General features: G+C 51.5%; 1 protein-coding gene across 1 annotated transcript; it reads left to right on the top strand.

Annotated features, from left to right (window-relative positions):
* The first annotated feature begins 1061 nt into the window (after positions 1-1061).
* Positions 1062-27101, top strand: NELFA (negative elongation factor complex member A). The gene is made up of 11 exons (XM_010384359.2): positions 1062-1332; positions 17632-17803; positions 19812-19973; positions 21991-22080; positions 23474-23604; positions 23693-23762; positions 24015-24103; positions 24958-25069; positions 25734-25999; positions 26152-26251; positions 26349-27101. Exons 1-11 carry the CDS (start codon positions 1090-1092, stop codon positions 26531-26533), a joined length of 1620 nt encoding a protein of 539 aa, XP_010382661.1. The 5' UTR covers positions 1062-1089; the 3' UTR covers positions 26534-27101.
* Positions 27102-27325: the final 224 nt, after the last annotated feature.

Below are 27325 nucleotides of genomic sequence, written 5' to 3'. Positions count from 1 at the left end.
GAGGTGGCGGGCGTCTGTAGTTCCAGGTACTCGGGAGGCTGAGGCAGGAGAATGGCGTGAACCCGGGAGGCGGAGCTTGCAGTGAGCCGAGATCGCGCCTCCGCACTCCAGCCTGGGCGGCAGAGCGAGACTCCATCTCGAAAAAAAAAAAAAAAATACTATAATACAGAAGCCAGGCAAGGCGGCCCCGGCCTGTAACCCCAGCACTCTGGGAGGCAGAAGCGGGAGGGCGGATCGCTTGAGCCCAGGAGTTTGAGACCAGCCTGGCCAACATAGGAAGGCCTCGTCAAAAAGAAAAGAGTAAAATGAATTTAATAAAATGAAGTTCAACTTTTACTCATGTTTGTACCTAATGACAAGCTCGTAAAACTGAAAAAAGTTCACTACTGGCTCCTGCCCATAGGCTCCAGACGGAGTAGGGGCCGAGGCCTCCCTGCACTGCGGGGTCACGGGTGCCCCGGGACCACTCCCCGAGCGCCCTCCGACCCGCATGCTCAGCGCAGCTCCGTTGGCGGCGCGCCACGGGCAGAGCGGGTTCAGCGGGTGACGGAAGCTCAGCGCGGAGACTGGGATCCCGCAGGCTCGCTCCGCAGGGCCGCGGCTCCTCTCTTTGCAGGTGCTGGGCCCGCGGGGACGGGCGACCAGGTCCGCGCCGAGACCCAAGCGGGGAGAAAGCGAAGAGCGGACGGTGGGGGCAGTCGCCACCGGGAACTTCCGCCCCAACGCGATAGCCGCGAGTCTGCAGCGCTTGACGCCTGTACTGCGAACGCCAGGCCGCATCCCGGGCTCCCAAGCCGCGAATACGCGCGCCCGTTCATGACGTCATCTTTTGCGGTCTCCCAGAGAGTCGGCAGCGGGTGCCGCCATGATGTGTTACGGAAGCCGATAGTTCTTGCTCGGCGTCACCCCGTCGTTCCGGCTCTCGACGTTGCCACAGAGCTTCCCCGAGACGCGGCCGCCACCCAGAAGCGCTCTCGTTGGAATCCCCGCTCGTGGGGCCCTGCCGCCTACGCAGCCTCTGCAGCCCGCAGCCCGACGGGCGCCGCCATGTTGGGGTCCTAGCCGGGGGCGCGTAGGTGTCTTCATAAGATGCCGGGGCTGCGGCGCGCGCTTTCCCCCAAGATGGCGTCCATGCGGGAGAGCGACACGGGCCTGTGGCTGCACAACAAGCTGGGGGCCACGGACGAGCTGTGGGCGCCGCCCAGCATCGCGTCCCTGCTGACGGCCGCGGTCATCGACAACATCCGTCTCTGCTTCCATGGCCTCTCTTCGGCGGTGAAGCTCAAGTTGCTACTCGGGACGCTGCACCTCCCGCGCCGCACGGTGGACGAGGTGAGGCAGGCGGGGCGCCCCGCGGCCTCCAGATTCCCAACCTTCCCACCTCCGACCCTCACACCCTACTCCTGCCCCTGCTCCGGACCCTCCTCGGTCCCTCCCCCACCTTCCCATCCCCCTTCAGACTGTCAGCCTCCCCAGGGTCCTCAGCCCTCACGCCCCCGCCCTCACGCCCCCTCCTCGCTCCTCCTGATCCCTCCCTCCAGTCCTCACCTCCCCCTGGGTCTTCATCCCCCGCCTCGATCCGCATCTCCCACCTCGATTCTCATCCCCACCCTGGGTTCTCAGCTCCCCCTCCCCGCACCTCCTGGCGCCCTGGGAATCCCCCCCTAGGGTCCTCACCTCCCTACCTTTCGCCCTCACCCCTACCTAAGTTTTCACCTCCCCTGGGATCCTCAACCTCCTCCACGCCGGGCCCCGGGTTCTCACTGCGACCCCCAGGTCCTCACTCCCTCCTTGGGCCCCCGGGTACTCATCCTCACCCGCCCCCGCCTCCCCCGCCCCCGGTCCTCACCACCCTAATCCCCCACCGTCCCAAAGCGACCGACTCTCGGGGCGGGGGTGCGCCGGCCCCAGCGGCGTCTCCCGTCGGGGACGCAGCCCCGGTGACCTGGGCGAGGGCGGGGGTCCCGAGAGAAACGCACGTGAGGAAGGGGCGGCCTGTGCTCGGTAGTTCCAGTGTCCGCTGACTGCATTTTCTTGTTCCCACCTCGCAAAGACCCCGGCCGTCCGGAGCGCTCTGTGTCCATTTTACTCTTTTCTGCACGCCGTTTTGCGTCATTCCAATGAGTGGGTGTGTGAGGTTTGTTTCCTTTTTCCTCAACGTTATATTGTATCTCTTTCCGTGCGAAATAAACCAAGTAGTTTTGTAGACTATTGAAGCCTCATGGTGGTTTAAACGTTCCCGGCCACTGGTGTATTATAGGTTGTAGTTGTTTTTGATTGAGATATGACATGTATGGAAAAGTGCATTTTTGTTCAGTTTCCCGGATAATAGCATCGTGAGCCACTCCTGTGATCCTCACACAGGTGGAGATACAGAACCATGCCTGTTCCTTGGAAGCCTCCCATTGGTAGTCACAGCGTTCTTACTTTTCCCTCCCTCATTTTGGAAAGGTAATCATTTCTGTGCCATCTCCCCGGTGTTAGCAGTTGTTTATGCACCCCTGAATGGCACAGCTTGATTGCCTGATTTGGACTTAATGTGATGGTATCATAGTGTATTTTGTGTGTGGCGTGCATGTGTCCTTTTGGTGGACACCTTGACAGTTTCATCCAAGTTGCAGCTGACTTGGTTTAATTTTCACTGCTCTGTGGTATTCCTATGAGCACGAAACACTCTATCCATTCTATCACGGTGACACATTTAGCTTATGGCCAGTTGTGTGCTGTTGTAAATAATTTTGTTACTACATTATTGTGATGTGTTGCATCAGGTATTTGGAATCTTGGGATTTCTCTAGGGTATAATATCTAGGAGTGGAATTGTGGGGATCATAGGATTATGCCAAATTATTTTTCAGAGTGTTTTGTTTTTGTTTTTTTGTTTTGTTTAAGACCAGGTCTGGCGCTGTCACCCAGGCTGGAGTGCAGCTGCACAATCATGGCTCACTGCAGCCTTGACCTCCTGGGCTCAGATGATCTTCCCACCTCAGCCTCCTGAGTAGCTGGGAATACAGGGTTTCACCATGCTGCCCAGGCTGGTCTTGAACTCCTGACCTCAAGCAATCTGCTTGCCTCAGCCTCCTAAAGGGCTGGGATTACAGGTGTGAACCATGGCACTCAGCCTGCTTCTTGGTTTTCTGTTTTGAGAATTGTATATTAAAATCTGCTTTTAAATTCTCTTTTTTCCCATTGTTTTGTAAGAGTGGTCATTTTTATTATTTATTATACATGCTAGATGTCAGTCCTTTTTCAGTTACAAATGTCTCCCAGTTGTCCTTTGACTTAGCTTCCTGGAATCCTTTTTTTTGTTTTTGTTTTTGTTTTGACCCCAGGCTGGAGTGCAGTGGCCCTATCTCTGCTCACTGCAAGCTCGGCCTCCCAGGTTCACAGCATTCTCCTGCCTCAGCCTCCCAAGTAGCTGGGACTACAGGTGCCCGCCACTACACCCTGCTAATTTTTTGTGTTTTTAGTAGAGACGGGGTTTCACCATGTTAGCCAGGATGGTCTTGATCTCTTGACCTTGTGATCCACCCACCTCAGCCTCCCAAAGTGCTGGGATTACAGGCGTCAGCCACTGTGACCGGCTTTTGTTTTTTATTTTTTGTTTTTTTTTGAGACAGCGTCTCACTCTGTCACCCAGGCTGGAGTCTAGTGGTATAATCATAGCTCACTTTAACCTTGAACTCCTGGGCTTAAACAGTCCTCTCTCCTCAACCTCTGTACTAGCTGGTACAACAGATGCTCTGCCACCACGCCTGGCTAATTTTTGTGCGTGTGTGTGAAGATGGTGGGGGGGTCTTACTATATTGCCCAGGCTGGTCTTGAACTAGCCTAAAGTGATCCTCCTGCCTTGGCCTCCCATAGTGTTGGGATGACAGGTGTGATCCATGCGCCCAGCCTCTTCCTGGAATCGTGGATGAATAGAAACTCCCAATTTTGATGTAGATGGTGTATTCATCTGCCCACTATCATTGATGCCTATTGTATCCCCAAGGGACATGCCTGGAACACTCCCTGGGTTATCTTGGCGTAGCTGTACGGTTTTGCCTTTTGCACTTGAATCTTCAGTCTGTGTGGAATTGATTGTGTGAAGCAGGGAGTCTAACTTTCCGCGGGGATGTCCAGTTAGTCCAGCACCTGACGTTGATTGAAATGACTGTCCTTTCCCCTTGATCTGCACTGTAACTTCTGCTGTGGATCTGTTTCTGAGCTGTGCTCTGTTCTTTTGGTCATTTACATATTGCTGTGCTAATAACCCACTAAGTCGGTTCCTGTCCCTTTATTTCTAAGTCTTGTTAGCTGATGGAGCAAACCCTCCCACTGTGTGTTTCTCTGGGATCGTCTTTGGCTGTTCTTGTCCCTTCACACTTCTACCTGTATCTTCTGTACTGACTTCTTAAACATATAGAGCCTGCCTGCTGGGACTTTAAGGCTGAGCCGAATTTGCAGTTCATTCTGGGGTGCTGTCCTCTTTATATTGCATCTTAAAGTTTGTGGGTGTGGGCGTATCTATTTAGCTGTTCTTTATGATCTCTGTAGAGGCCTTCCATCTCATATATTACCACCTAGTTAGTATTTTTCCACACCGTTGTACATGGGGTCTGTTAGTCTTAGTTTTGACTTGTTGCTGGTTTAAGAAACGCAGTTGATTTTTGTGTTTTGTGTTTTGGTTTTTGTTTTTGAGACGGAGTCTCACTCTGTCATCCAGGCTGGAGTGCAGTGGCGCGATCTCAGCTCACTGCAACCTCTGCTTCCTGACCTCGGGTGATCCACCCACCTCGGCCCCGCAAAGTGCTGGAATTACAGGTGTAAGCCACTGTGCCCGGCCTGATTTTTGGATAATGAGTTTGTGACTAGCATCTGTGCTAAAGTTTTGCTAGTTGCAAAAATTTTTTTTCTATAGAATCTTCTTGATTTTTCTGTGCATTTCATATTATTTTTCTTTCTCCGATTACCTTTTGTTTTTTTCTCATCTCACTGGACTGGCCAGGACCCTCCAGCTCATTGTCTTACCTTTGATCACACAGGGAGAACTTGGAATGTTTTGCCCGTAAGCATTATGTTCCCTGTTGTCTTTAATAAATACCCTTTATCTAGTTAAGGAAATTCTCTTCTTAGAAGACTTGTAAAACAATCTTTTAATCATGAATTTTTAAAAAATAGCTTTATTAAGATGTAACGTATAGCTGGGTGCAGTGGCTCATGCCTATAATCGCAGGACTTTGGGAGACGAAGATGGGTGGATTGCTTGAGCCCAGGCATTCAAGATCAGCCTGAGCAATATGGTGAAACCCCATCTCCATAAAAAATATAAAAATTAGCCACGGGTGGTGGCACACGGCTGTGGTCCCAACTACTTGGGAGGCTGTGGTGAGAGGATCGCTTGAGCCTGGGAGGTTGAGGATGCTGTGAGCCATGATTGCGTCACTGCACTCTAGCCTGGGCTACAGAAGGAGACCCTGTCTCCAAAGAAAAAATATATTATTTATGTACCGTATAATTATGCCAGATAGTTCACCATTTAAAATGTACAGTTCAGTGCTTTTTAGTATATTTACAGAGTTGATGATCATTCTAGTCAGTTTTCGAATCTTTTCATCATCCCCCAAATAAATCCTATACTCATTAGCATTTCTCCAGTCCTCTTCCTCCCCACTCCTAGGTGACTAGTAATCTACGTTTTGCTTTTATAGATTTATCTATTCAGGATATTTTATATAAATAGAATCATACATCTGGTTTTTTGTGCCTGACTTCTTTCACTTAATGTAATGTTTTCTTTTCTTTTCTTTTTTTTTTTGAGACAGTCTTGCCCTGTCACCAGGCTGGAGTGCAGTGGCGTGATCTAGGCTCACCTGCAACCTCCGCCTCCCAGGTTCAAGCGATTCTCCTGCCTCAGCCTCCCAAGTAGCTGGAACTGCAGGCACGCGCCACCACGCCCAGCTAATTTTTGTATTTTTAGTAGAGATGGGGTTTTACCATGTTGGCCAGGATGATCTCCATCTCTTGACCTCGTGATCTGCCCGCCTTGGCCTCCCAAAGTCCAAAGTGCTGGGATTACAGGCGTGAGCCACGGTGCCCTTTATTTCTTCTTAAAAAAAAAAAAAAAAAGGTTGCATGTGCAGAGCATGCAGGTTTGTTGCATAGGTGTACGTGTGCCGTGGCTTGCTGGACCTGTTGACCCATACTTTAAGCTCCCTCCCTCACTCCCACCCCCAACAGGCCCTGGTGTATGCTGTTCCCCTCTGTGTGTCCATGTGTTCTCAATGTTCAGCTGGCTCCCGCTTATGAGTGAGAACATGCAGTGTTTGGTTTTCTGTTCCTTTGTTAGTTTACTGAGGATGGTGGCTTCCAGTTTCATCCATGTCCCTGCAAAGGACAGGATCTCATTCCTTTTTATGGCTGCGTAGTATTCCACAGTGTATATGTATCACATTTTCTTTATCCAGTCCTTCATTGATGGGCATTTGGGTTGGTTCCATGTCCTTGCTATTGTAAGCAGTGCTGCAATAAACATACATGTGCATGTGTCTTTATAGTAGAGTGATTTATAATCCTTTGGGTATATACCCAGCAGTGGGATTGGTGGGTCAAATGGTATTTCTGGTGTTAGATCCTTGAGGAATCGCCACACCGTCTTCCACAATGGTTGAACTAATTTACATTCCCACCAACAGTGTAAAAGCCTTCCTATTTCTCCACAGCCTCTCCAGCATCTATTGTTTCCTGACTTTTTAATAATTGCCATTCTGACTGGCATGAGACGGTATCTCGTTGTGGTTTTGATTTGCATTTCTCTAAAGTTCAGTGACGTTGAGCTTTTTTTCATGTTTATTGACCTCGTAAATGTCTTCTTTTGGGAAGCATCTGTTCACTTCCTTTGCCCACTTTTTGATGGGATTGTTTGTTTTTCACTTATAAATATAAGTTCCTCATAAATTCTGGATATCAGCCCTTTGTCAGATGGGTAGATTGCAAAAATGTTCTCCCATTCTGTAGGTTGCCTGTTCACTCTGATGATAGTTTCTTTTGCTGTGCAGAAGCTCTTTAGTTTAATTAGATCCAATTTGTCAATTTTGGCTTTTTTTGCTGTTGCTTTTGACGTTTTTGTCTTGAAGTGGTTGCCCGTGACTTGTGTCCTGAATGGTATTGCCCAGGTTTTCTTCTAGGATTTTTATGGTTTTGGGTTTTACATTTAAGTTTTTAATCCATCTTGAGTTAATTTTTTTATGAGCTGTAAGGAAGAGGTCCAGTTTCAGTTTTCTGAATATGACTAGCCAGTTTTCCCAGCACTGACTAGAAGATCCTTTCCCATCCCTTGTTTTTGTCAGGTTTGTCAAAGATCAGATGGTTGTAGATGTGTGGTGTTATTTCTGAGGTCCCTGTTCTGCTCCGTTGGTCTATAGGTCTGTTTTGGTACCAGTACCATGCTGTTTTGGTTACTGTAGCCTTGTAAGTGTAGTTTGAAGTCAGGAGGCGTGATGCCTCCAGCTTTGTTCTTTTTGCTTAGGATTGTCTTGGCCACACGTGATGTTCTTTGATTACATATGAAATTTAAAATAGTTTTTTCTAATTCTGTGAATAACGTCAGTGGTAGTTTGTTGGGAATAGCATTGAATCTGTAAGTTACTTTGGGCAGTATGGCCGTTTTCATGATATTGATTCTTCCTATCCACGAGGATGGAATGTTTTTCCATTTGTTTGTGTACTCTCTGATTTTCTTTTTTTTTTTTTTTCTTCTGAGATGGAGTCTTGCTCTGTCGCCCAGGCTGGAGTGCAGTGGCGCGATCTCGGCTCATTGCAAGCTCCACCTCCTGGGGTTTACGCCATTCTCCTGCCTCAGCCTACCGAGTAGCTGGGACTACAGGCACCCACAACCACGCCAGACGAAATTTTTGGATTTTTAGTAGAGACAGGGTTTCACCGTGTTAGCCAGGATGGTCTCGATCTCCTGACCTCCTGATCCACCTGCCTCGGCCTCTCAAAATGCTGGGACTACAGGCGTGAGCCACCGCGCCTGGCCTTCCCCCCTCCCGCTGCCCGCCAAGACAGAGCGAGACTCTGTCAGCCGGTCTGGAATGCAGTGGCACGAGCCGAGGCTCACTGCAACCTCTGCCTCCTGGGCTCAAGCAATTCTCCTGCCTCAGCCTCCCAAGTAGCTAGGATTACAGGCTTGTGCCACCACGCCCAGCTATTTGTGTATTTTTAGTAGAGACGGGGTTTCACCATGTTGGCCAGGCTGGTCTCGAACTCCTGACCTCAGGTAATCCACCTGCCTCAGCCTTCCAAAGTGCGGGGATTACAGGCATGAGCCACTGTGCCTGGCCCCTCTCTTATTTTCTTGAACAGTGGTTTGTAGTTCTCTTTGAAGAGGTCCTTCACATCCCTTGTTAGCTGTATTCCTAGGTATTTTATTCTCTAGTGATTTTGAATGGGAGGGAGTTCATTCATGATTTGACTCTTTGCTTGCCTATTAAAATCACATTGATTTTGTATCCTGAGACTTTGCTGAAGTTGCTTATCAGTTCAGTAAGTTTTTGGACTGAGTCGATGGGGTTTTCTAAATATAAAATCATGTCATCTGCAAACAGAGGCAACTTGACTTCCTCTCTTCCTGTTTGAATACCCTTTATTTCTTTCTCTTGCCTAATTGCCCGGGCCAGAACTTCCAATACTATGTTGAATAGGAGTGGTGAGAGAGGGCGTCCTTGTCTTGTACCGGTTGTCAAAGAGAATGCTTCCAGCCTTTGCCCATTCAGTGTGGCACTGGCTGTGGGTCTGTCCTAAATCGCTCTTGTTATTTTGAGACACGTTCCATTAATACCTAGCTTCTTGAGAGTTTGTAACATGCAGGGATGTTGAATTTTATCAAAGGCCTGTTCCGCATCTGTTGAGAGAATCATGTGGTTTTTGTCTTTGGTTATTTATGTGATAGATTATGCTTGCTGATTTGCGTATGTTGAGCCAGCCTTGCATCCCAGGGATGAAGCCAACTTGATCGTGGTGGATACGCTTTTCGATGTGCTGCAGGATTCGGTTTGCCAGTATTTTATTGAGGATGTTCACATTGATGTTCATCAGGGATACTGGCCTGAAGTTTTCTTTTTCTGTTGTCTCTTCCCAGTTTTGGTATCAGGATGGTGCTGGCTTCATAAAATGAGTTAGGGAGGAGTCACTCCTTTTCCATTGTTTGGAATAGTTTCAGAAGGAATGGTACCAGCTCCTCTTTGTATTTCTGGTAGAATTCAGTTGTGAGTCTGTCTGGTCCTGGGCTTTTTTTGGTTGGTAGGCTATTACTGCCTCAATTTCAGAGCTTGTTATTGGTCTGTTCAAGGATTTGACTTCTTCCTGGTTTAGTTTTGGGAGGGTGTATGCACCCAGGAATTTATCCATTTCTTCTAGGTTTTGTAGTTGATTTGTGTAGAGGTGTTGATAGTACTCTCTGATGGCGGTTTGTATTTCTCTGGGGCCAGTGGTGATCTCCCCTTTATCATTGTTATTATTATTGGTGTCTATTTGATTCTTCTCTCTCTTCTTTATTAGTCTAGCTAGTGGTCTATCTATTTTGTTAATTTTTTCAAAAAACCAGCTCCTGGATTTGCTTATTTTTTTTTTTGAAGGGTTTTTCGTGTCTCTGTGTCCTTTAATTCTTCTCTGATCTTGGTTATTTCTTTTTTTCTGTTAGCTTTGGGGTTTGTTTGCTCTTGCCTCTCTAGCTCTTTTAATTGTGATGTTAGGGTGTCGATTTGAGATCTTTCTAGCTTTCTGATGTTGGCATTTAATGCTATAAATTTCGCTCTTAACACTGCTTTAGCTGTGTCCCAGAGATTCTGGCCCATTGTCTCTTTGTTCTCGTTGGTTTCAAAGAAATTCCTGATTTCTGCCTTAATTTCATGATTTATCCAGGAGTTATTCAGGAGCAGGTGGTTCAATTTCCACGAAATTGTGTGGTTTTGAGTGAGTTTCTTAATCTTGAGTTCTAATTTGCACTGTGATCTGAGAGACTGTTGTGGTTTAGTTCTTTTGCATTTGCTGAGGAGTATTTTACTTCCAATTATGTGGTTGATTTTAGAATAAATGCCATGTGGCAATGAGAAGAATATATGTCCTGTTGATTTGGGGTAGAGAGTTCTGTAGACGTCTACTAGATCCACTTGATCCAGAACTGAGTTCAAGTCCTGAATATCCTTGTTAGTTTTCTGCCTCGTTGATCTAATAGTGACAGTGGGGTGTTAAAATCTCCCCCGTTATTGTGTGGGAGTCTAAGTCTCTTTGTAGGTCTCTGAGAACTTGTTTTATGAATCTGGGTGCTCTTGTATTGGGTGCATATATATTTAGGATAGTTAGCTCTTCTTGTTGACTTGTTCCTTTTACCATTGTGTAATGCCCTTCTTGTCTTCTTTGATCTTTGTTGGTTTAAAGTCTGTTTTGTCAGAGACTAGGATTGCAACCTGTTTGTTGTTTGTTTTTGCTTTCCATTTGCTTAGTAAAGTTTCCTCCATCCCTTTATTTTGAGCCTGTGTATGTCTTTGCATGTAAGATGAGTCTGCTGCATACAGCACACCGATGGGTCTTGACTCCTTATCCAATTTGCCAGTCTGTGTCTTTTAATTGGGGCATTTAGCCCATTTACATTTAAGGTTAATAATGTTATGTGTGAATTCGGTCCTGTAATCATGATGCTAGCTGGTTATTTTGCACACTAGATGCAGTTTCTTCATAATGTCATTGGTCTTTATATTTTGGTGTGTTTTTTCAGTGGCTGGTACCGGTTTTTCTTTCCATATTTAGTGCTTCTTTCCCGAGCTCTTCCAGGGCAGGGCTGATAGTAACAAAATCCCTCAGCATTTGCTTGTCTGGAAAAGATTTTATTTCTCCTTCACTTATGAAGCTTAGTTTGGCTGGATATTAAATTCTGGGTTGAAAATTCTTTTCTTTAAGAACGTTGAATATTGGCCCCCACTCTCTTCTGGCGTGTAGGGTTTCTGCAGAGGTCTGCTGTTAGTTAGTCTGATGGGCTTCCCTTTGTGGGTGACCTGGCCTTTCTCTCTGGCTGCCCTGAACAGTTTTTCCTTCATTTCGACCTTGGAGAATTTGATGATTATGTGTCTTGGGGTTGATCATCTCGTGGAGTATCTTAGTGGGGTTCTCTGTATTTCCCGAATTTGCATGTCGGCCTGTCTTTCTACGTTGAGGAAGTTCTCCTGGATGATATCCTTAAGTGTTTTCTAGCTTGTTTCCATTCTTCCCGTCTCCTTCTGGCACTCCAGTCAGTAGTAGGTTGGGTCTTTTTATGAAGTCCCATACTTTTTGAAGGCTTTGTTCGTTCCTTTTCATTCTTTTCTCTCTATTCTTGTCTGCATGTCTTATTTCAGTAAGGTGGTCTTCGAACTCTGATATCCTTTCTTCCGCGTGGTGGATTCGGCTGTTGATACCTGCGGATGATTCACGAGGTTCTTGTGCTGTGGTTTTCAGCTCCGTCAGGTCATTTATGTTCCTCTCTAAACTGGGTATTCTAGTTAGCAATTCCTTAATCTTTTATCAAGGTTCTTCGCTTCTTTGCATTGGGATAGAACATGCTCCTTTAGTTCATTGTTTGTTTTGTTTTGTTTTGTTTTGTTTGTTTGTTTGTTTATTTTTAACCCATCTTCTGAAGCCTACTTCTGTCAACTCATCCATCCGATCTCCATCTAGTTCTGCGCCCTTGGTGGAGAGGCATTGTGATCATCTGGAGGAGAAGAGGCACTCTGGCCTTCGGGGTTTTCAGCATTTTTTCGTTGATTCTTTCTCATCTTCATGAGTTTGCCTAGTTTCAGTCTTTGAGGCTGCTGGCCCTTGGATGGGGCCTTGGATGTGGTGGTTGTTGTTGTTGATGCTATTGTCATTTTCTGCTTGTTTGTTTTTCCTGCAATAGTCAGGTCCCTCTTCTGTAGGGCTGCTGCAGTTTGCTGGGGGTTCTCTTCAGGCCATTTTCATCTGATTCACTCCTGTGCCTGGAGGTGTCACTAAAGGAGGCTGGAGAACAGCAAAGATGGGTTCCTGCTCCTTCTTCTGGGACCTCTGACCTCGAGGGGCACCAACCTGATGCCAGAAGGATCACTCCTGTATAGGATGTTAGTGGCTACACCATCTTACATTCTCCATAGTGATTTTTGAGTGTTCAGTCTCTCACATCCTTGCCAGCATTTGTTATCTTTTTGATGTAGCCATCCTAGTGGGTGTGAACACAAAGGAACTTTAAATTTTATCAGATGCTTAAATATCTATTGACATGTAATTCACCACATTAACAAAACACCTTTAATCATAAACCAACCTTGCATTCCTGAGGTAAACCTAAATTGGTCATTTTATGTTGTTGGATTATATCATCCTGAGGTTTTGTATAGGGATTTTCTATTGTATCTTTGTTCTTGGGTGAGATTGACCTGTAGTTTTACTTACCCAGACTGTCTTTGTTGGATTTTGGTATTGGGGTTATGCTACCCTTAACAAAGGATTTGTAACGTAGCTGGTCTTTTCTTTTTCTTTGGAAAGTTTGTTTACTAATGGAGTGATTTCTTCCTAAATATTTGGTAGAACTTGGTAATGAAGCCTTCTGGACCTGAAATTTACTTTGTGGGAGGATTTTTCAGTATTGATTTTTGTTTCTATGAGTTTTGTTTGTTTGTTTTAATGCATAGTGTCACTGTCACCCAGGCTGGAGTGGCAGTGGTGTGATCATAACTCACTGTAACTTTAAACTCCTAAGCTCAAGTGATCCTCCTGCCTCAGCCTGCTGAGCAGCTAAGACTACAGGCATGCACCACCATACCTGCCTACTTTTCTTTTTTTTAATTTTTTGTAGAGAGAGTATCTCAAATACCCTTCTGTCATTGAGGCTGGAGTGCCATGGTGTAATCTTGGCTCACTGCAACCTCCACCTTCCAGGCTCAACAATTCTCGTGTTTCAGCCTCCTGAGTAGCTGGGATCACAAACGTGCACCACCATGCCTGGCTAATTTTCGTATTTTTAGTAGAGACAGGCTTTTGCCACGTTGGCCAGTCTGGTCTCAAGCTCTCGACCTCAAGTGATCCACCTGCCTCGGCTGCCCATATTTCTGGGATTACAGGCACGGGCCAACATGACCAGCTCAACATCTTCTTTGTAAATCTCAGAAGCATGTGTAGTGATTATTTCTTATTTTTTCCCCCTTGATCCATCTCACCAGATGTTTGTTGATTTTATAAGAATTTTCAAAGTACCAGCTTCTAGTTTTGTTGATCTTTGCTTTCTGTTTCACTAATTTTTGCACTAATTTTCTTCTAATTACAGTGTTAGCTGCATCCCACAAGTTTTGATAGTCACAGAACTGTATCAAGTCAAAAATATTTTTAAATTTCAATTAAGTTCTTCACTGAGCCCTGTGTAATTTAGAAATGTTTCTTAATTTTCCTACATTGGAGGGGAAGAGATTTTAGTTTTGTTTTTATTATTAATTTCTAGCTATAGTGAGCTCTTGTCAGAATATGGTTTATGTTATTTTAGTTGTTTAAGATTTGCTTAATGGCAAAATATATGGTCAGTTTTTGTACATGTTGCAAGTAAACTTGCGAATCACATGTATTCTCTAGTTTTGAGATCCATTGCTCAGTGGAGGTTCATTAGGCCAAATTTGTATAATCATGTTGTACAAATCTATTCTATTCTTACTGTTTTTTGTTTAAAGGTGTAGTGTTGCCTAGGCTGGACTCAAATTCCTCTGCCTCCCAAGTATCACAGGCACGTGCAGCTTGATTTAAATAATAATAAAAAAAATCAGTGAGAAGAGGATTTGTTGATCTCCCCATTATGATTATGGATTTTTCTATTCTTCCTTCTCAGCTTATGCTGTATATATCTTGGGGCTGTGTTATTAGGTGCATCCAAGTTTATAGTTGTTATAGTTACCTTGTGAACTCAACCTTGGATCTTTACGTAGAGATCTCTGTATTTAGTAATGTTTTGTTCTTAAAATCTGCTTCTATCTAACATTAATCTAAGTATACCGGCTTTATTTTATATGTATTTTTCTTGGACTTTGTCCTTATGTATTATGAGAAATTGTGATAAAGACCTCATTTAACTAGACTGTGAAAGTATTAGGCCATTCTGGGTAATATACTTTTCTGAAAAACATTTTTATTTATTTTCTTGGTATTTAAAAAAAGGTTTATAAGACATTCTAATTTATCTATCTTAGTTTTCTTTGTTCATTTATATAGGGGTCTGGTACCTTAGGGATATCATTCTGAAAATTAAACTTTTCTACATAGGACCATAGATAGAGGGTGACTAGATGACTGGGCTGGATGTGTTCCACAGTGTATCGGGCAGGATTCTCCAGAGAAACAGAACCAAGAGGGTATACAGACACACACATGCACACACACCAGGAGAGCCAGTGATGTAAGCCCTTAGACTCAAGACCCAGGAAGGGCTGATGTTTCAGCCTGAGTCTGAAGGCTGGAGAAGACCAATCTACCATCTCAAACGGGCAGGAGTTCCCCTTACTCGGCGTTTTTGTTCTGCTTTGGTTTCCAGTTGATTGGATGAGACCCACTCAGCAGTAGGGAGGGCCCTCTGCCTCAGTACAATTCAGATGTTAGTCTCATGCAGAAACATCCTCACAGACACACCTAGAATCACGAGGGACTAACTGTCCAGGTACCCTATGGCCCAGTCAAGTTGACACGTAAGGTTAACCTTATACATGGCATCTGCTACAACTTGTGTTTCTGAATGAAATTCTGCAACCAGTTCACTGGTTTTGTAATGTGTCTTTTTTTTAATTTTAATTTTTTTTTTTTTTTTTTTTTAGACAGAGTCTTACTCTGTTGCCCAGGCTGGAGTGCAGTGGTGCCATCTTGGCTCACCACAATCTCCACCTCCCAGGTTCAAGCGATTCTCCTGCCTCACCCTCCCTAGTAGCTGGGATTCCAGGAGTGCACCACCATGCCTGGCTAATTTTTGTATTTTCAGTAGAGACAGGTTTCGCCATGTTGGACAGGCTGATCTTGAACTTCTGACCTCAAGTGATCTACCCGCCTCAGCCTCCCAGAGTGCTGGGATTACAGGCATTCGCCACTGTGCCCAGCCAATTTTTAATTTTTTTAAGAAATTAAATCTTGCTCTGTCGCTCAGGCTGGAGTGGAGTAGTGCCATCTTTGTTCACTGCAGCCTCGAACCTCTGGGCTCAAGTGATCCTCCTACCTCAGCCTCCCAAGTAGCTGGAAGCACAGGTGTGAGCCACTATACCCAGCCCTGTTCCTCTTAAAAGCTTAGTAAATAGCAGTCCTTTATACCAGGGACGAGGAAGAGAGATTTTAATGATGTGATAGTTTATTCAGTAAAGGGTACAGAAGTGAGTTAGGGCCCCTGCTCTCTAAGAATTACAGACCTCACAAGATAGGCCTGGGCTGGGCATGGTGGTGGCGCCTGGATTCCCAGTGCCGTGGGAGGACGAGGCAGGAGAATCTCTGGGACTGGGGAGACGGAGGTTGCAGTGAGCTGAGATCCTGTCATTGTACTCCATGACAACAGCGAGACTCTGTCTCAAAAACAAAAAGGCCCAGAGAGCTCCTTCCCCCCTTCCACCAGCAAAAGGCACCTTCCATGAAGCTGGAAGGGGCCCCCACCAGGTGGGGAATCTGCCAGCGCCTTGACTGATCTTGGACTCTCCACCTCCAGAACTGTGAGAAGTAAATTTCTGTTGTGTATAAGCCAAGCGTTATCTTCTCTTTTTTCTTTTTTTGAGATGGAGTTTGGCTCTTGTTGCCCAGGCTAGAGTGCAATGGCATGGTCTCGGCTCACCGCAACCTCTGTCTCCTGGGTTCAAGCGATTCCCCTGCGTCAGCCTCCTGAGTAGCTGGGATTATGGGAATGCGCCACCACGCCTGGCTAATTTTGTATTTTTAGTAGAGACGGGGTTTCACCATGTTGGGTGGTCTGGTCTCCAACTCCTGACCTCAGGTGATCCACCCACCTCGGCCTCCCAAAGTGCTGCGATTACAGGCGTGAGCCACCGCACCCGGGAAAGCCGAGCATTTTCTAACAGATGTCCAAGTAGAGTAAGACAGGCTTCAACATACGCATTTTGGAGAGAGAAAACATTTACTCCACAACAGTGGTCCTTTTTGTTTTAAATTAACATCGCCGGCCTTTTTTATCTTTACCGCCCACTTGCCTCTTGGCAGGCGTAGGGTTTCCCTGGGGCTGCTGTGAGGAGGCAGCACTGGCTGGGAACAGTGGGGCTGTGCGGCTGCCAGAGTCACTGTGTATGCAGCGCCTCCTGCAGCCCCGTGGCATCTTCTCTCGCAGCACGCGCTGTTCCCTGAACTCGGGTGGGCTTTGGGAGTGAGGGCTGGGGACACAGGGTCAGAGGCCGAGGCAACACCCTCCCTAATGCCCAAGGAACAGAAGGGCTGGGCCACGCGGAGGTTCTTGACTCCAGAGGGCAGCTGGGTGTCCTGCAGCGCAGATGCGGGGGGGCTTGGCAGCAGGCAGGCTCCCCTGGCACGACCTCTGACCTCTGCCCCTCGAGCCAGCTTCCCTCCAGGCAGGAAGCCCATGAAGACAGTGAGGTCTGAAGGGAAGCTTTGGAAGGTCCTCCCACTCAGAGGCCACCAGGAGGTGGTGCTCGCGGGGATGTGATGGCCACAGCCCTCTTAGTACAGGTCTCTGGCGCCTGACGCAGGGAGTGGGCGTCAGGAACGCCTTGTGCTGGGGTTTCAGCCCTGGCATCCGGATAGGGCAGGGCACTGTTGTTCAACCCCAGCTCCTGCCAGCCCAGTCGTCTCATGCTGTGAGCAGCCCAGTGGGCCCTTGGCAGAGGCACGGGCACGCCACGGCCTGGTTCTCTGCGTTTCCTTGTGGGAGGGGGTTTATGTGGCTGAAGTAGGCCCTGGTGTGGATGGATCTGGCCTCCCAGGCATTGAGGGAGTGTGGGGTGCACCTGCTTCCTCCACCCACGTCGCCCATGGCCTCCCAAAGGCCCTGGCCTCACTCCAGGTCCCGGGGCCACCTCCAGGCTCCATGTGCACCGCCTCCCAGCACTGTCCAGACCTGGAGGTGGCCATCCCTGCCCAGATGGTGACTAGACTGACCAGTTCAGCTGGCACGGGTGCTGCCCAAGCCCCACCCCCTGCTGCCCGGGCACACACCCCCTGCGGCAGGTGACTCCACCCTGCTCCTGTGCTCTGCTGTGCCGGGCACCTGCCTGCTGTACGCCCCTCATCCCCAGGATGCCCTGCCTGCAGGCTTTCTGTGGGGGCGGTAGTGGCCCCAGCGTCTCAACCTTCAGGTTTTCTTGCATCTGCACACCGGTGGGGGAGAGCAAGCCCAGCAGACTGGGGGCTGCTGGGAGGTGGGAGGCTGCCGGGGGGCACCAGATGCTGGGCCTTGCAACCTGGCAGTGGCTGTGGCAGCTCAGGGAAGCAAGATGGCCCTGGGGTGAGGCCAGGGGCTCAGAGGAAGGAGGGCCCTCAGGAGGAAGTGTTGGGGGAGACCGCCAGAGAGCCCTGCCGCTGCCCAGGGCCCTTTCAGAAGCTCAGCAGGGAGTGGGCTCGGAAGTGGGCAAGGGCACGGTGGCACCGGCTCATCCTGTCTTGCAGATGAAGGGCGCCCTGATGGAGATCATCCAGCTCGCCAGCCTCGACTCGGACCCCTGGGTGCTCATGGTCGCCGACATCCTGAAGTCATTTCCGGACACGGGCTCACTTAACCTGGAGCTCGAGGAGCAGAATCCCAATGTTCAGGATATTTTGGGAGAACTTAGAGAAAAGGGTATGTTGTGTGGCTTTAATTCATGTTGGGAGGAGGGAAATGGATCTTTCTTGAAAAGTTTTTTTCAGAAATGAATTTGATTTTTAGACTGTGAACGTTTTTCCATGTGTCCTGGTCCCTAAAATATTAACTGTGTACACACCATCCTCCCGTGTAAACTGCTGCCTGGCTTTTTGCCATCTTTGAAAACAAACTCAACCCACAGGCCCCATCCTCACTGCTGCGGTGTCAGCGGGAGGCGGTGTCAGTGGGAGGCGGTGTCAGCGCCACTCGCGGTCTCTTCCTGGTTGGCTCCGTGAGGGCAGGGGCTCTGCCCATTCAGGTTGTATCTGCAGATCCTAGATTCTAGGGCCCAGAACATTCCCTGGCCCAGAGTACATGCTCAGAAATGCATGTTGAAAATATCAGCAATTCAGTTGTTTAAATGTGAACTGAAAATTGCTTAGAAAATATTTGCAAGGCTAGGCTCCGTGGCTCACTCCTGTAACCCTAGGACTTTGGGAGGCTGAGGTGGGCAGATTACTTGAGCCCAGGAGTTCAAGACCAGCCTGGGAAACATAGCAAGAACCCATTTCTACAAAAAAATAAAAATTAGCTGGGCGTGGTGGCACGCGCCTGTCCTCCCAGGTACTTGGGAGGCTGAGGCAGGAGGCTCACTTGAGCCTGGGAGGCCAAGGCTGCAGTGAGCCATGATCGTGCCACTGCACTCCAGCCTGAGTAACAGGGTGAGAACATCTCTCTCTCTCTTTTTTTTTTTTTTTTTTTTTTGAGACGGAGTCTCACCCTGTCACCCAGGCTGGAGTGCAGTGGCATGATCTCGGCTCACTGCAAGCTCCACCTCCCAGGTTCATGCCATTCTCCTGCCTCAGCCTCCTGAGTAGCTGGGACCACAGGCGCCCGCCACCACGCCCGGCTGATTTTTTTGTATTTTTAGTAGAGACAGGGTTTCACTGTGTTAGCCAGGATGGTCTTGATCTCCTGACCTCGTGATCTGCCCGCCTCAGCCTCCCAAAGTGCTGGGATTACAGGCGTGAGCCACCGCGCCCAGCCGAGAACATATCTCTTAAAAAAAGAAAAAACAATTTGTGGGTGATTTTGAAGAACGTGTTGATGGGATGCTTGTGCTTTTCTGAGTTTCTCTCCTGCTTTGGACAGTTGGAACTGGCTCCTCAGAGCCCAGACGTTGTGCCCCAGCTCCTTCAAGGGCAGCACCCAGAGAGACAGGGTTGTGGGATGGACATCGAGGCTGCACACTCTTGCAGGGGCCCTCCTGGCCACCCCCCTGCAGGTGGCACCTCTGCCCACCTGTGAGAGCACACACACCACGCAGATGCCTCTGGAGCAGTGGTCTGGACAAGTCCACCCCACCCCACCCCCCATTGATGTCTCTCAGGAGTGTCCCGCAGGCAGGAAGGCCGAGGGCGGTGAACTCTCACCTGCCTGCCTGGCCTTTTTCTCCAGGCGGGACACGTAGCCAGTTCAGGTGGGAGGTTGCCTGTCCCTGTGGGGCAGTTCCTGGGCTCTGAACCCTAGGTGACCATGCGGACTGAGGGAATGGATGTGGGCGGTTTGGATGAGGGCTGGGATTCCAGGAGAGACCACTGGCCTGGTTACCCTTGGGGAAGGGAAGAGAGAAGCCACAGATGGGGGTCCTTCTTACGTGGGGGTGGGATCTGTTAACATTTTATGTTCTAGAAGTGCCTGGAGGCCTCCAGGAATCACTGTACTATGTCCACTTGTGGTTCTCGATATCCGCAGTGCCAAACTTTTTCCAGTTTGCAGCCCCCTCGAGGCACGCCCATCTCTCAGGCATTCCTGTTCTGAAAACGCTCCTGGGTGTTCTGCTGGAGCCGTGGGGAGTCCGTCTCTCGGGGACTGGAAAACAGCCACAGCTCCCGTGACCTAACCCTCACCGAGGAGGGTGTGGGGCCAGGCAGCCACCAGCTCCTCTCAGCGGGGAGCTCTGCGGCCTGGGCGCCCCTCACCGTCTGTGGTTCTTACCGCACAGTGGGTGAGTGTGAAGCGTCTGCCATGCTGCCACTGGAGTGCCAGTACTTGAACAAAAACGCCCTGACTACCCTCGCGGGACCCCTCACGCCCCCGGTGAAGCATTTTCAGCTGAAGCGGAAACCCAAGAGCGCCACGCTGCGGGCGGAGCTGCTGCAGAAGTGTGAGTGGCCAGGCCGCCGTCGGGCCTTGTCTTTGTGGTTTCCAGTTGTAGGTTCTTTAGGTTCTAAGGAACCAAGGCTGCCCCTTCAAGATGGCGTTCTGGGCCGGGTGTGGTGGCTCGCACCTGTTGGGAGGCTGGGGCAGGTGGGTCGTTTGAGCCCAGGAATTTGAGACCAGCCAAGAAACCCCATCTCTACCAAAAATAGCAGAAAAATAGCCAGGCATGGTGGTGGCGTGCCTGTGCTCCCAGCTACTTGGGAGGCTGAGGTACGAGGATCACCTGAGCCTGTGAGGTTGAGGCTGCAGTGAGCTGTGATCACACCACTACACTCCTTCCTGGGTGAGAGTGAGACCCTGTCTCAAAAAAAAGAAGATAAAGTTCTGCCTGAAGTTTTTTGTTAGAAGTTTATTTATCACTATATTAAACTTTGTGTTCTGAAAACATGCTTTAAAAACCAGAATTTAGGCCAGGCGTGGTGGCTCACGCCTGTAATCCCAGCACTTTGGGAGGCCAAGGCCAGCAGATCACCTGAGGTCAGGAATTCAAGACCAGCTTGGCCAACATGGTGAAACCCCGTCTCTACTAAAAATACAAAAATTAGCCAGGCGTGGTGGTGCAGGCCTGTAATCCCAGTTGCTAGGGAGGCTGAGGCAGGAAAATCGCTAGAACCTGGGAGGCAGAGGTTGCAGCGAGCTGAGATTGCACTCCAGCCTGGGCAACAAGAACAAAACATCATCTCAAAAAAAAAAAAATCAAAAACTTCAGAATTTTCGGTTAAGGCATCTCTAATCTCTGTTACCAAATGAACTCTGTGCCAGCCGAGTCCCACTGTTGGGCATGATGGGTGCCGTTGTGAATGGCTGGAGGGGCACTGTCCTTGCTCTCACGTTGCTACCTTCTTGAGTGGCCAGTGATCTCAATTTGACTTGAAAGATATTTAATCATTTCGTTTAATATTTTCCCAAAGCACGACAAAGATTACAATAAAATCATTTTATTTTGAATGGTTATAGAATGAATATTTATAATGTACATCAATACCCCGTTTCTAGAGAATCCAAATAAAAGGCTGACAGCAGCTGTGCGTGGGTCTTTTTTTTTTTTTTTTTTGAGACGGAGTCTGGCTCTGTCGCCCAGGCTGGAGTGCAGTGGCCGGATCTCAACTCACTGCAAGCTCCGCCTCCCGGGTTCCCGCCATTCTCCTGCCTCAGCCTCCCGAGTAGCTGGGACTACAGGCGCCCGCCACCTCGCCCGGCTAGTTTTTTGTAGTTTTTAGTAGAGACGGGGTCTCAACGGATTAGCCAGGATGGTCTCGATCTCCTGAACTCGTGATCCGCCGGTCTCGGCCTCCCAAAGTGCTGGGATTACAGGCTTGAGCCACCGCGCCTGGCCTGTGCGTGGGTCTTGGCTGGAACAGGCAGCAGCCAGGGCCCAGGGCTGTCCAAGAGGCTCCGTGCAGCCCCAGGGGCACTGGGTAGTCCGTGAAGGACTCTGCTCGCCCCTTGGGCCCCACCCCACAGTGGAACGCGTCCCTTTTGGAGGTCAGCAGCGGCCTCAGGCTCTGCTTTGGGCACTCATGTCCCCTGACCCTTCAGCCTCACTGAACCAAGTCAGGAAAATCTCTGCGTTTGTTTCTTCCTCATATTTTTGTGTCTAGACCATGCCTGCTGACCCTCAGCGAGGACGGCGCTCCCACTGAGCCAGGGGGAGGCCCGGGTCGACGGAGGGGGCCAGTGAGGCCCCTCAACTCCTTCTCTGCTGCTTCCCCCTGCCATGGGGTCCTGGGAGGTGCAGCCACAGCCACCCAGCTCCCGAAACTTGCTCACCTGAGTGAGTTTCTGACTTGTTGTAATGTGCGAGCTGGTGTCAGGCCCTGCTCGAAACAGCTGCTCATTTAGAGAGAATGCAGTGTTCACAGCTCAGGCCGTCGGATGGATCCGCTTGACAGAGATGCGTTTACAAGGGCCAAGAGCTCTCGCTCTGAGGATCCCTGACACCTGTGACCTCTTCCTTCCAGCCACGGAGACCGCCCAGCAGCTGAAGCGGAGCGCCGGGGTGCCCTTCCACGCCAAGGGCCGGGGGCTGCTGCGGAAGATGGACACCACCAGTAAGGCCCCCACCCCGGTGCCGTGAGCCTTGCTTTTAGGGCAGAGCTAAGGGCCTGACCTAGAGACTCGGCTCCCTGTTGCGGAGGTGGTGCATGTGAATGACCCTCAGGCAGCAGCGTTGGGAGCGCGTGGGAAAGCGAAGGCGCCGAGGCAGTTGCACCAGCTTCTCCCCTTGGGGAGCGCCCTGGGAGGATGCGTGGGTGCTGAGACAGGAAGGCCGGGATCGGATCGGAGGACAGCATTGGCCCCTGCTTCTCTGCTGTCAGCAGCGGCGGCTTTCGGCCTTCCCAGCTCAGGCTCTCGGCCCCAAGTGCTGCTCTTGGGTTCCCAGGCGGCTCCACGGGGAGGGCGTGGCTGCGCTCCTGCACCCTCCATCTGCCCTTCCTGATTGGTGCTCTCAGGGCTGGGCGTGAGCTTCAGCAGAACGGACCCTGGTCACAGCACTACGGCGTGCCCCAGGGAATCATGGCAGGGCATACTCACCCCAGCGGGTGCTGGATAGTGACCTGGGGGCCAGAGGGCAGGACGGGTGTCGTCCTTTGCTGAGACAGCCGGGTAAACTTGCAGATGGGTGTGGCTGAAAGGGCAGCCTTGCAGGCACCCTCCATGCCGCCCCCGGACCAGCCTGGCTTAGTTTATTTGGGCTCCCATAATTCCACAGTGTTCACATGGGACCTAGTAGAAGGCAGGCATCTTGGGTCTGCTGACTGTTGTCCCTGCGTCGGGGGGCCATCCCCAGGTCACGTTCCTGCCCACCACAGCCAAGGTTTCACCTTCCTCTCCTCTGCCCCGCCTGAAGCAGACCCTTGTCTTCCACCCCAACCAGGCATCCCAGGGCTGGGGCTGCACCTGCTGTCCCAGGGAGGGTGGGCCAGCTGTTGAGCACTGTGTCCAGCCTGTCCCAGTGTGCTACGGCACGGTCCGCCGGGCACCCTCTCTCTGGGCCTGGCACCATGAGAGCCACGCATGCCCTGGAGGGCGTGTGTGGGCACTGGTGGGTAATGGTCTAGGCCTCAGGAGCATCCTCGGGACAGAACAAGGCTCGGGAGGGCAGTCCTCGAGCCCAGGCACCTGGCTTCGCGCTCCTGCCTGTGGAGGCACAGGAAGGAGCTAGAGCTCAGCCCCCCGCGCTGGTGAGAGACTCCACCGGGTGAGATCCTGTGGCCGCTGTCTTTGTTTGGTGTCTTGGCCAAGTGTGAGGCTGTGGCTCCCGGCACCCCCCTGCTCCCTGAGGTCTGGGATCCTGGGGGTCCTGTCTGCTGCCCGCCAGGGGTTTGGCCCTTGCCCATGGCAGCGCTAGCCGAGAAGGGGTGGGATGTTCTGGGCTCAGAGGGGGTGGGGGACGTTTGCCGGTCACTGCTGCTGGCCCTGACAGTTGCTGTCGTCCTCCAGCCCCACTCAAAGGCATCCCGAAGCAGGCGCCCTTCAGAAGCCCCACGGCGCCCAGCGTCTTCAGCCCCACGGGGAACCGGACCCCCATCCCGCCTTCCAGGACGCTGCTGAGGAAAGAACGGGGTGTTAAGGTGGGCCTGTCCCCCAGCTCCTGTGGCGCCCCGAGGCCTGCTGTGCCCTGGTGCTGTCACTAAGGCAGGGCTGTGCTTGTCTTGGCAGCTGTTGGACATCTCTGAGCTGGATATGGTCGGCGCTGGCCGAGAGGCGAAGAGGAGAAGGAAGACTCTGGGTGGGGATTGGGGCCTGCGTGGAGGCGGCAGTGGGGGGTCCCTGCGGGCCCTGCCCAGGTGGGGTGGGGCGTGTCCACACTGAGCGGGCAGGGCTGTGCCGCTGCGAGGCTCCTCTTCCATGGGTGGGCGCTTGCTTTTCTCCTCACTCCTTGGCGGCCTCTCCTGGGAAGCTGTTTGCTTCCCTGCTGCTGCCCCGAGCTGAGCCTACAGATGCACCTGGGCACTGGTGAGGACGCCTGTTTTGTCCACAGATGCGGAGGTGGTGGAGAAGCCAGCCAAGGAGGAAACCGTGGTGGAGAACGCCACCCCGGACTACGCAGCCGGCCTGGTGTCCACACAGGTAGGGCTCAGGGCCGCACCCCACGTCTGGCACCGCTGCAGGTGCCCCCTTGTTCCGACTGTGGCCACTCTAGTGTGTTCTATTGGATAATATATATATGTATGTACGTATGTGTGCGGTTTGTATTTATGCATATATATGTATATGAGTGGCAGTGTGGGCTGTGCCCTGACATGGGCATCCAACTCAGGCTCAGAGCGGGAACCTGCCCCAAGCTTGCTGGATGGGCTGCTGGGGGAGTCCTCCTCACCCCTGTGCCTCAGTGTCCCCTGTGAGGCAGGACTGGTGGTACCTGCCTTGCAGGTGGCCGTGAATAGGCACAGGACAGACCTGTGGGGGTGCTGGGTGGTCAGAGGCCTCGGTGTCCTGGAGACCAGGCCCTGCCTGCAGGTAGGAGGCAGCCATGGGGCGCAGCAGGTGCACAGAGGCTACAGTGGGTCGTCTGAGGCCAGGGCCTGGAGGAGTCCACACTGCAGGGTCACTTTGGGATAATAAGCTCCTTTCTTCCCGTCGCTGCGTGTTCTGGGTTTCTTTACATGAGCATCTTCCTTTTATATCAGTGCTTCCTGGTAAGAAAAAGCATCACTTCTTCTGTCCTCAGAGATGGGCAGTTTGGGCTCCCCAACCCCTCCCCTCTCCTACACAGGAGCCGCTCAGTCCCCAACTCTGCTGGGGCACCAGGAGCCAGGGGTCCCTTTGCCCAGCCCAGGGAGCTCTGGAGAGCGGCCCCCGCCTTCCTGCTGTAGCTCTGGGGGGCCACAGCCTGTGGTGGTGGAGCTCCAGGTCGGGCCGTGAGTTAGCACATGCCGGAAGCATAGCATCTTCTGGGAGAAACCTTAAACTCTGTGTTCCAGAAACTTGGGTCCCTGAACAGTGAGCCTGCGCTGCCCTCCACGAGCTACCTTCCCTCCACGCCCAGCGTGGTTCCCGCCTCCTCCTATATCCCCAGCTCCGAGACGCCCCCAGGTGAGTCTGCTGGCCCCAGTCTGGAACCAGCTGAGCTGCCCATCAGGACGTGGCCTTGCCCATGGGCGCTGCCAGGGCTGCGGTTCCCACTCCTGCATCTCTGTCGTCCCCTCCCCGAGGCAGATGCCCTGCTTGTCAGCTTGAGCTCCACGACACAAACCAGCTGCTTTGCCCTGCCCTGCCCGTCCTGGGCACAGGCAGCTGCCCCAGGACACTGCAGGAAGGGGATGGGGCTGGCAAGGGTCTTCTGCCAGGTGACCCAGCTGTTGTTGCTGGGTAGGCGGGAGGGGAGCCGAGGGCCATCCCCCCCGGATGGAGGGCACTGCCAGGCTCACAGCACCTCAGGCCAGGTCTGGGCCCCAGGGGCTTGAGGATACGGCCTTCCTCTCGTCCCACCAGTGCCTGTGGTATGGGGACCCGCTGCAGGCCAGCAGCTGGCCAGAGTCCAGACATGTTATCTGCGGGTCTGGAAAGGCCTGAGACCACTGGCCTTGCTCCTCTGATGGGGCTCCTGGGCCTGTGCCCTGGCTGGGGGCCACAGGGAGTTCTCATCAGAGGGTAGCAGGACAGAGAAGGGGAGCTGAGCCTGTCACCTCCAGGAGCACTAGGGTTTGGGAACAGGGTAGGGGTCCAGCCCCCTCACCAGGCCCCGGTCTACCTGCAGCCCCGTCCTCCCGCGAAGGCAGCCGCCCACCAGAGGAGCCCAGCACCCCGAGCCCCACGCTGCCAGCGCAGTTCAAGCAACGGGCACCCATGTACAACAGCGGCCTGAGCCCTGCCACACCCACGCCTGCAGCGCCCACCTCGCCTCTCACACCCACCACACCTCCGGCTGTCGCCCCCACCACTCAGACACCCCCGGTTGCCATGGTGGCCCCGCAGACCCAGGCCCCTGCCCAGCAGCAGCCTAAGAAGAACCTGTCCCTCACGGTAGGTGTACCCTGGCGGGGCCCACAGGCCACCAGGTAGGTGGTATGGCCCTGGTCATCTGCTGTGGCATGGGGGTGCCACAGTGCCTGCAGGGGGATGTAGGAGGTGGTCCTGGTGGGGCCTTGGCACCCACACCCCTCTCTCCCTTGTAGAGAGAGCAGATGTTTGCTGCCCAGGAGATGTTCAAGACGGCCAACAAAGTGACACGGCCCGAGAAGGCCCTCATCCTGGGCTTCATGGCCGGCTCCCGAGGTGTGTTCATTAGGCAGGGCCTGGGGGTGCATCGGGCTGGGTGGGGGGCGGGCTCTTTGGCCCCAGACACCCACCCAGCAGCTCCTGCTCTCTGCAGAGAACCCATGCCAGGAGCAGGGGGACGTAATCCAGATCAAGCTGAGCGAGCACACGGAGGACCTGCCCAAGGCGGATGGCCAGGGCAGCACAACCATGCTGGTGGACACCGTGTTCGAGATGAACTATGCCACGGGTCAGTGGACGCGCTTCAAGAAGTACAAGCCCATGACCAACGTGTCCTAGGGCCACCTGCCTCACAGCTGGCCCTCACTTGGGGGCTCCAAGGGACGATGGCTTTGCCGGCTTAAAGTAACCAGACAGCGGACACCTGGCCCACAGGTCCCCCAGCCACCGCCCTGCTGCTGACCCAGCCTGTTTTAAGTTCTGGATGCATTTCTCTGGGGTGTTTTGGGCTTATTTTTAAAATTTTAATATGGGTTCCTTTTTGTGTGATTTAAGACACTTTTTGGACTCAACGTTACATTTTTGAATGCAGTAAATTAACCAAAAAAGTTACAACTTCCTAATTTTAGTGACAGCTCTGCCTGTTAGACTCTTACTTTTTAAAATCTTTTCTATTTGCCTCGCTGGGGCAGTGCCCTTGGCACAGTGGTACTGGGAGTGGGGCAGGGACACCTGACCACACCAGAGTGTGGGAGACGGCAGGCCTTGTCCCCTGCCAGTGCCTGCCTGGGAGTTTTGTATTCATCTTTTGTACAGTTGTGGACATTTAAGACAGTATTTGGGTACCTATTTTCATTGTAAAACTATCTGAACCATTAAAGTTTAGCTTTTCTAAAGAATGCCACCATAGCTGTGTTTGGGGCCAGCTTGTCCTCCCTGCTCCGAGGACCCAGTCCCTCCCTAGGCGGCCGTCAGGATGGGGTGGTCCAGGGCTGGGGGCTTCCTAGGACACCCTGGCCCACAGGGTGAGGAACAGGTAGGGTCAGCCCTCGGGGCGCTCCCTTGACTTGGCTGCGGGCCTGGGGACCACCCGGCTCAGTCGACTGCAGGGCTGCGGGACGGCAGTGGTTC

This window comes from Rhinopithecus roxellana, chromosome 2 (genome assembly GCF_007565055.1).
Source record: "Rhinopithecus roxellana isolate Shanxi Qingling chromosome 2, ASM756505v1, whole genome shotgun sequence".
Classification (NCBI taxonomy): Eukaryota; Metazoa; Chordata; class Mammalia; order Primates; family Cercopithecidae; genus Rhinopithecus; species Rhinopithecus roxellana.
Note: the sequence above shows the minus strand (reverse complement) of the source record. Positions and strands in the feature narration are given on the sequence as shown.

Coding starts and splice junctions, on each gene's coding strand:
- NELFA (XM_010384359.2), top strand. CDS start 1,090: ATGCCGGGGCTGCGGCGCGCGCTTTCCCCCAAGATGGCGTCCATGCGG. Junction 17,804..19,811: donor GGGAGAACTTAGAGAAAAGG/GTATGTTGTGTG, acceptor CTTACCGCACAG/TGGGTGAGTGTGAAGCGTCT. Junction 19,974..21,990: donor GGCGGAGCTGCTGCAGAAGT/GTGAGTGGCCAG, acceptor TCTTCCTTCCAG/CCACGGAGACCGCCCAGCAG.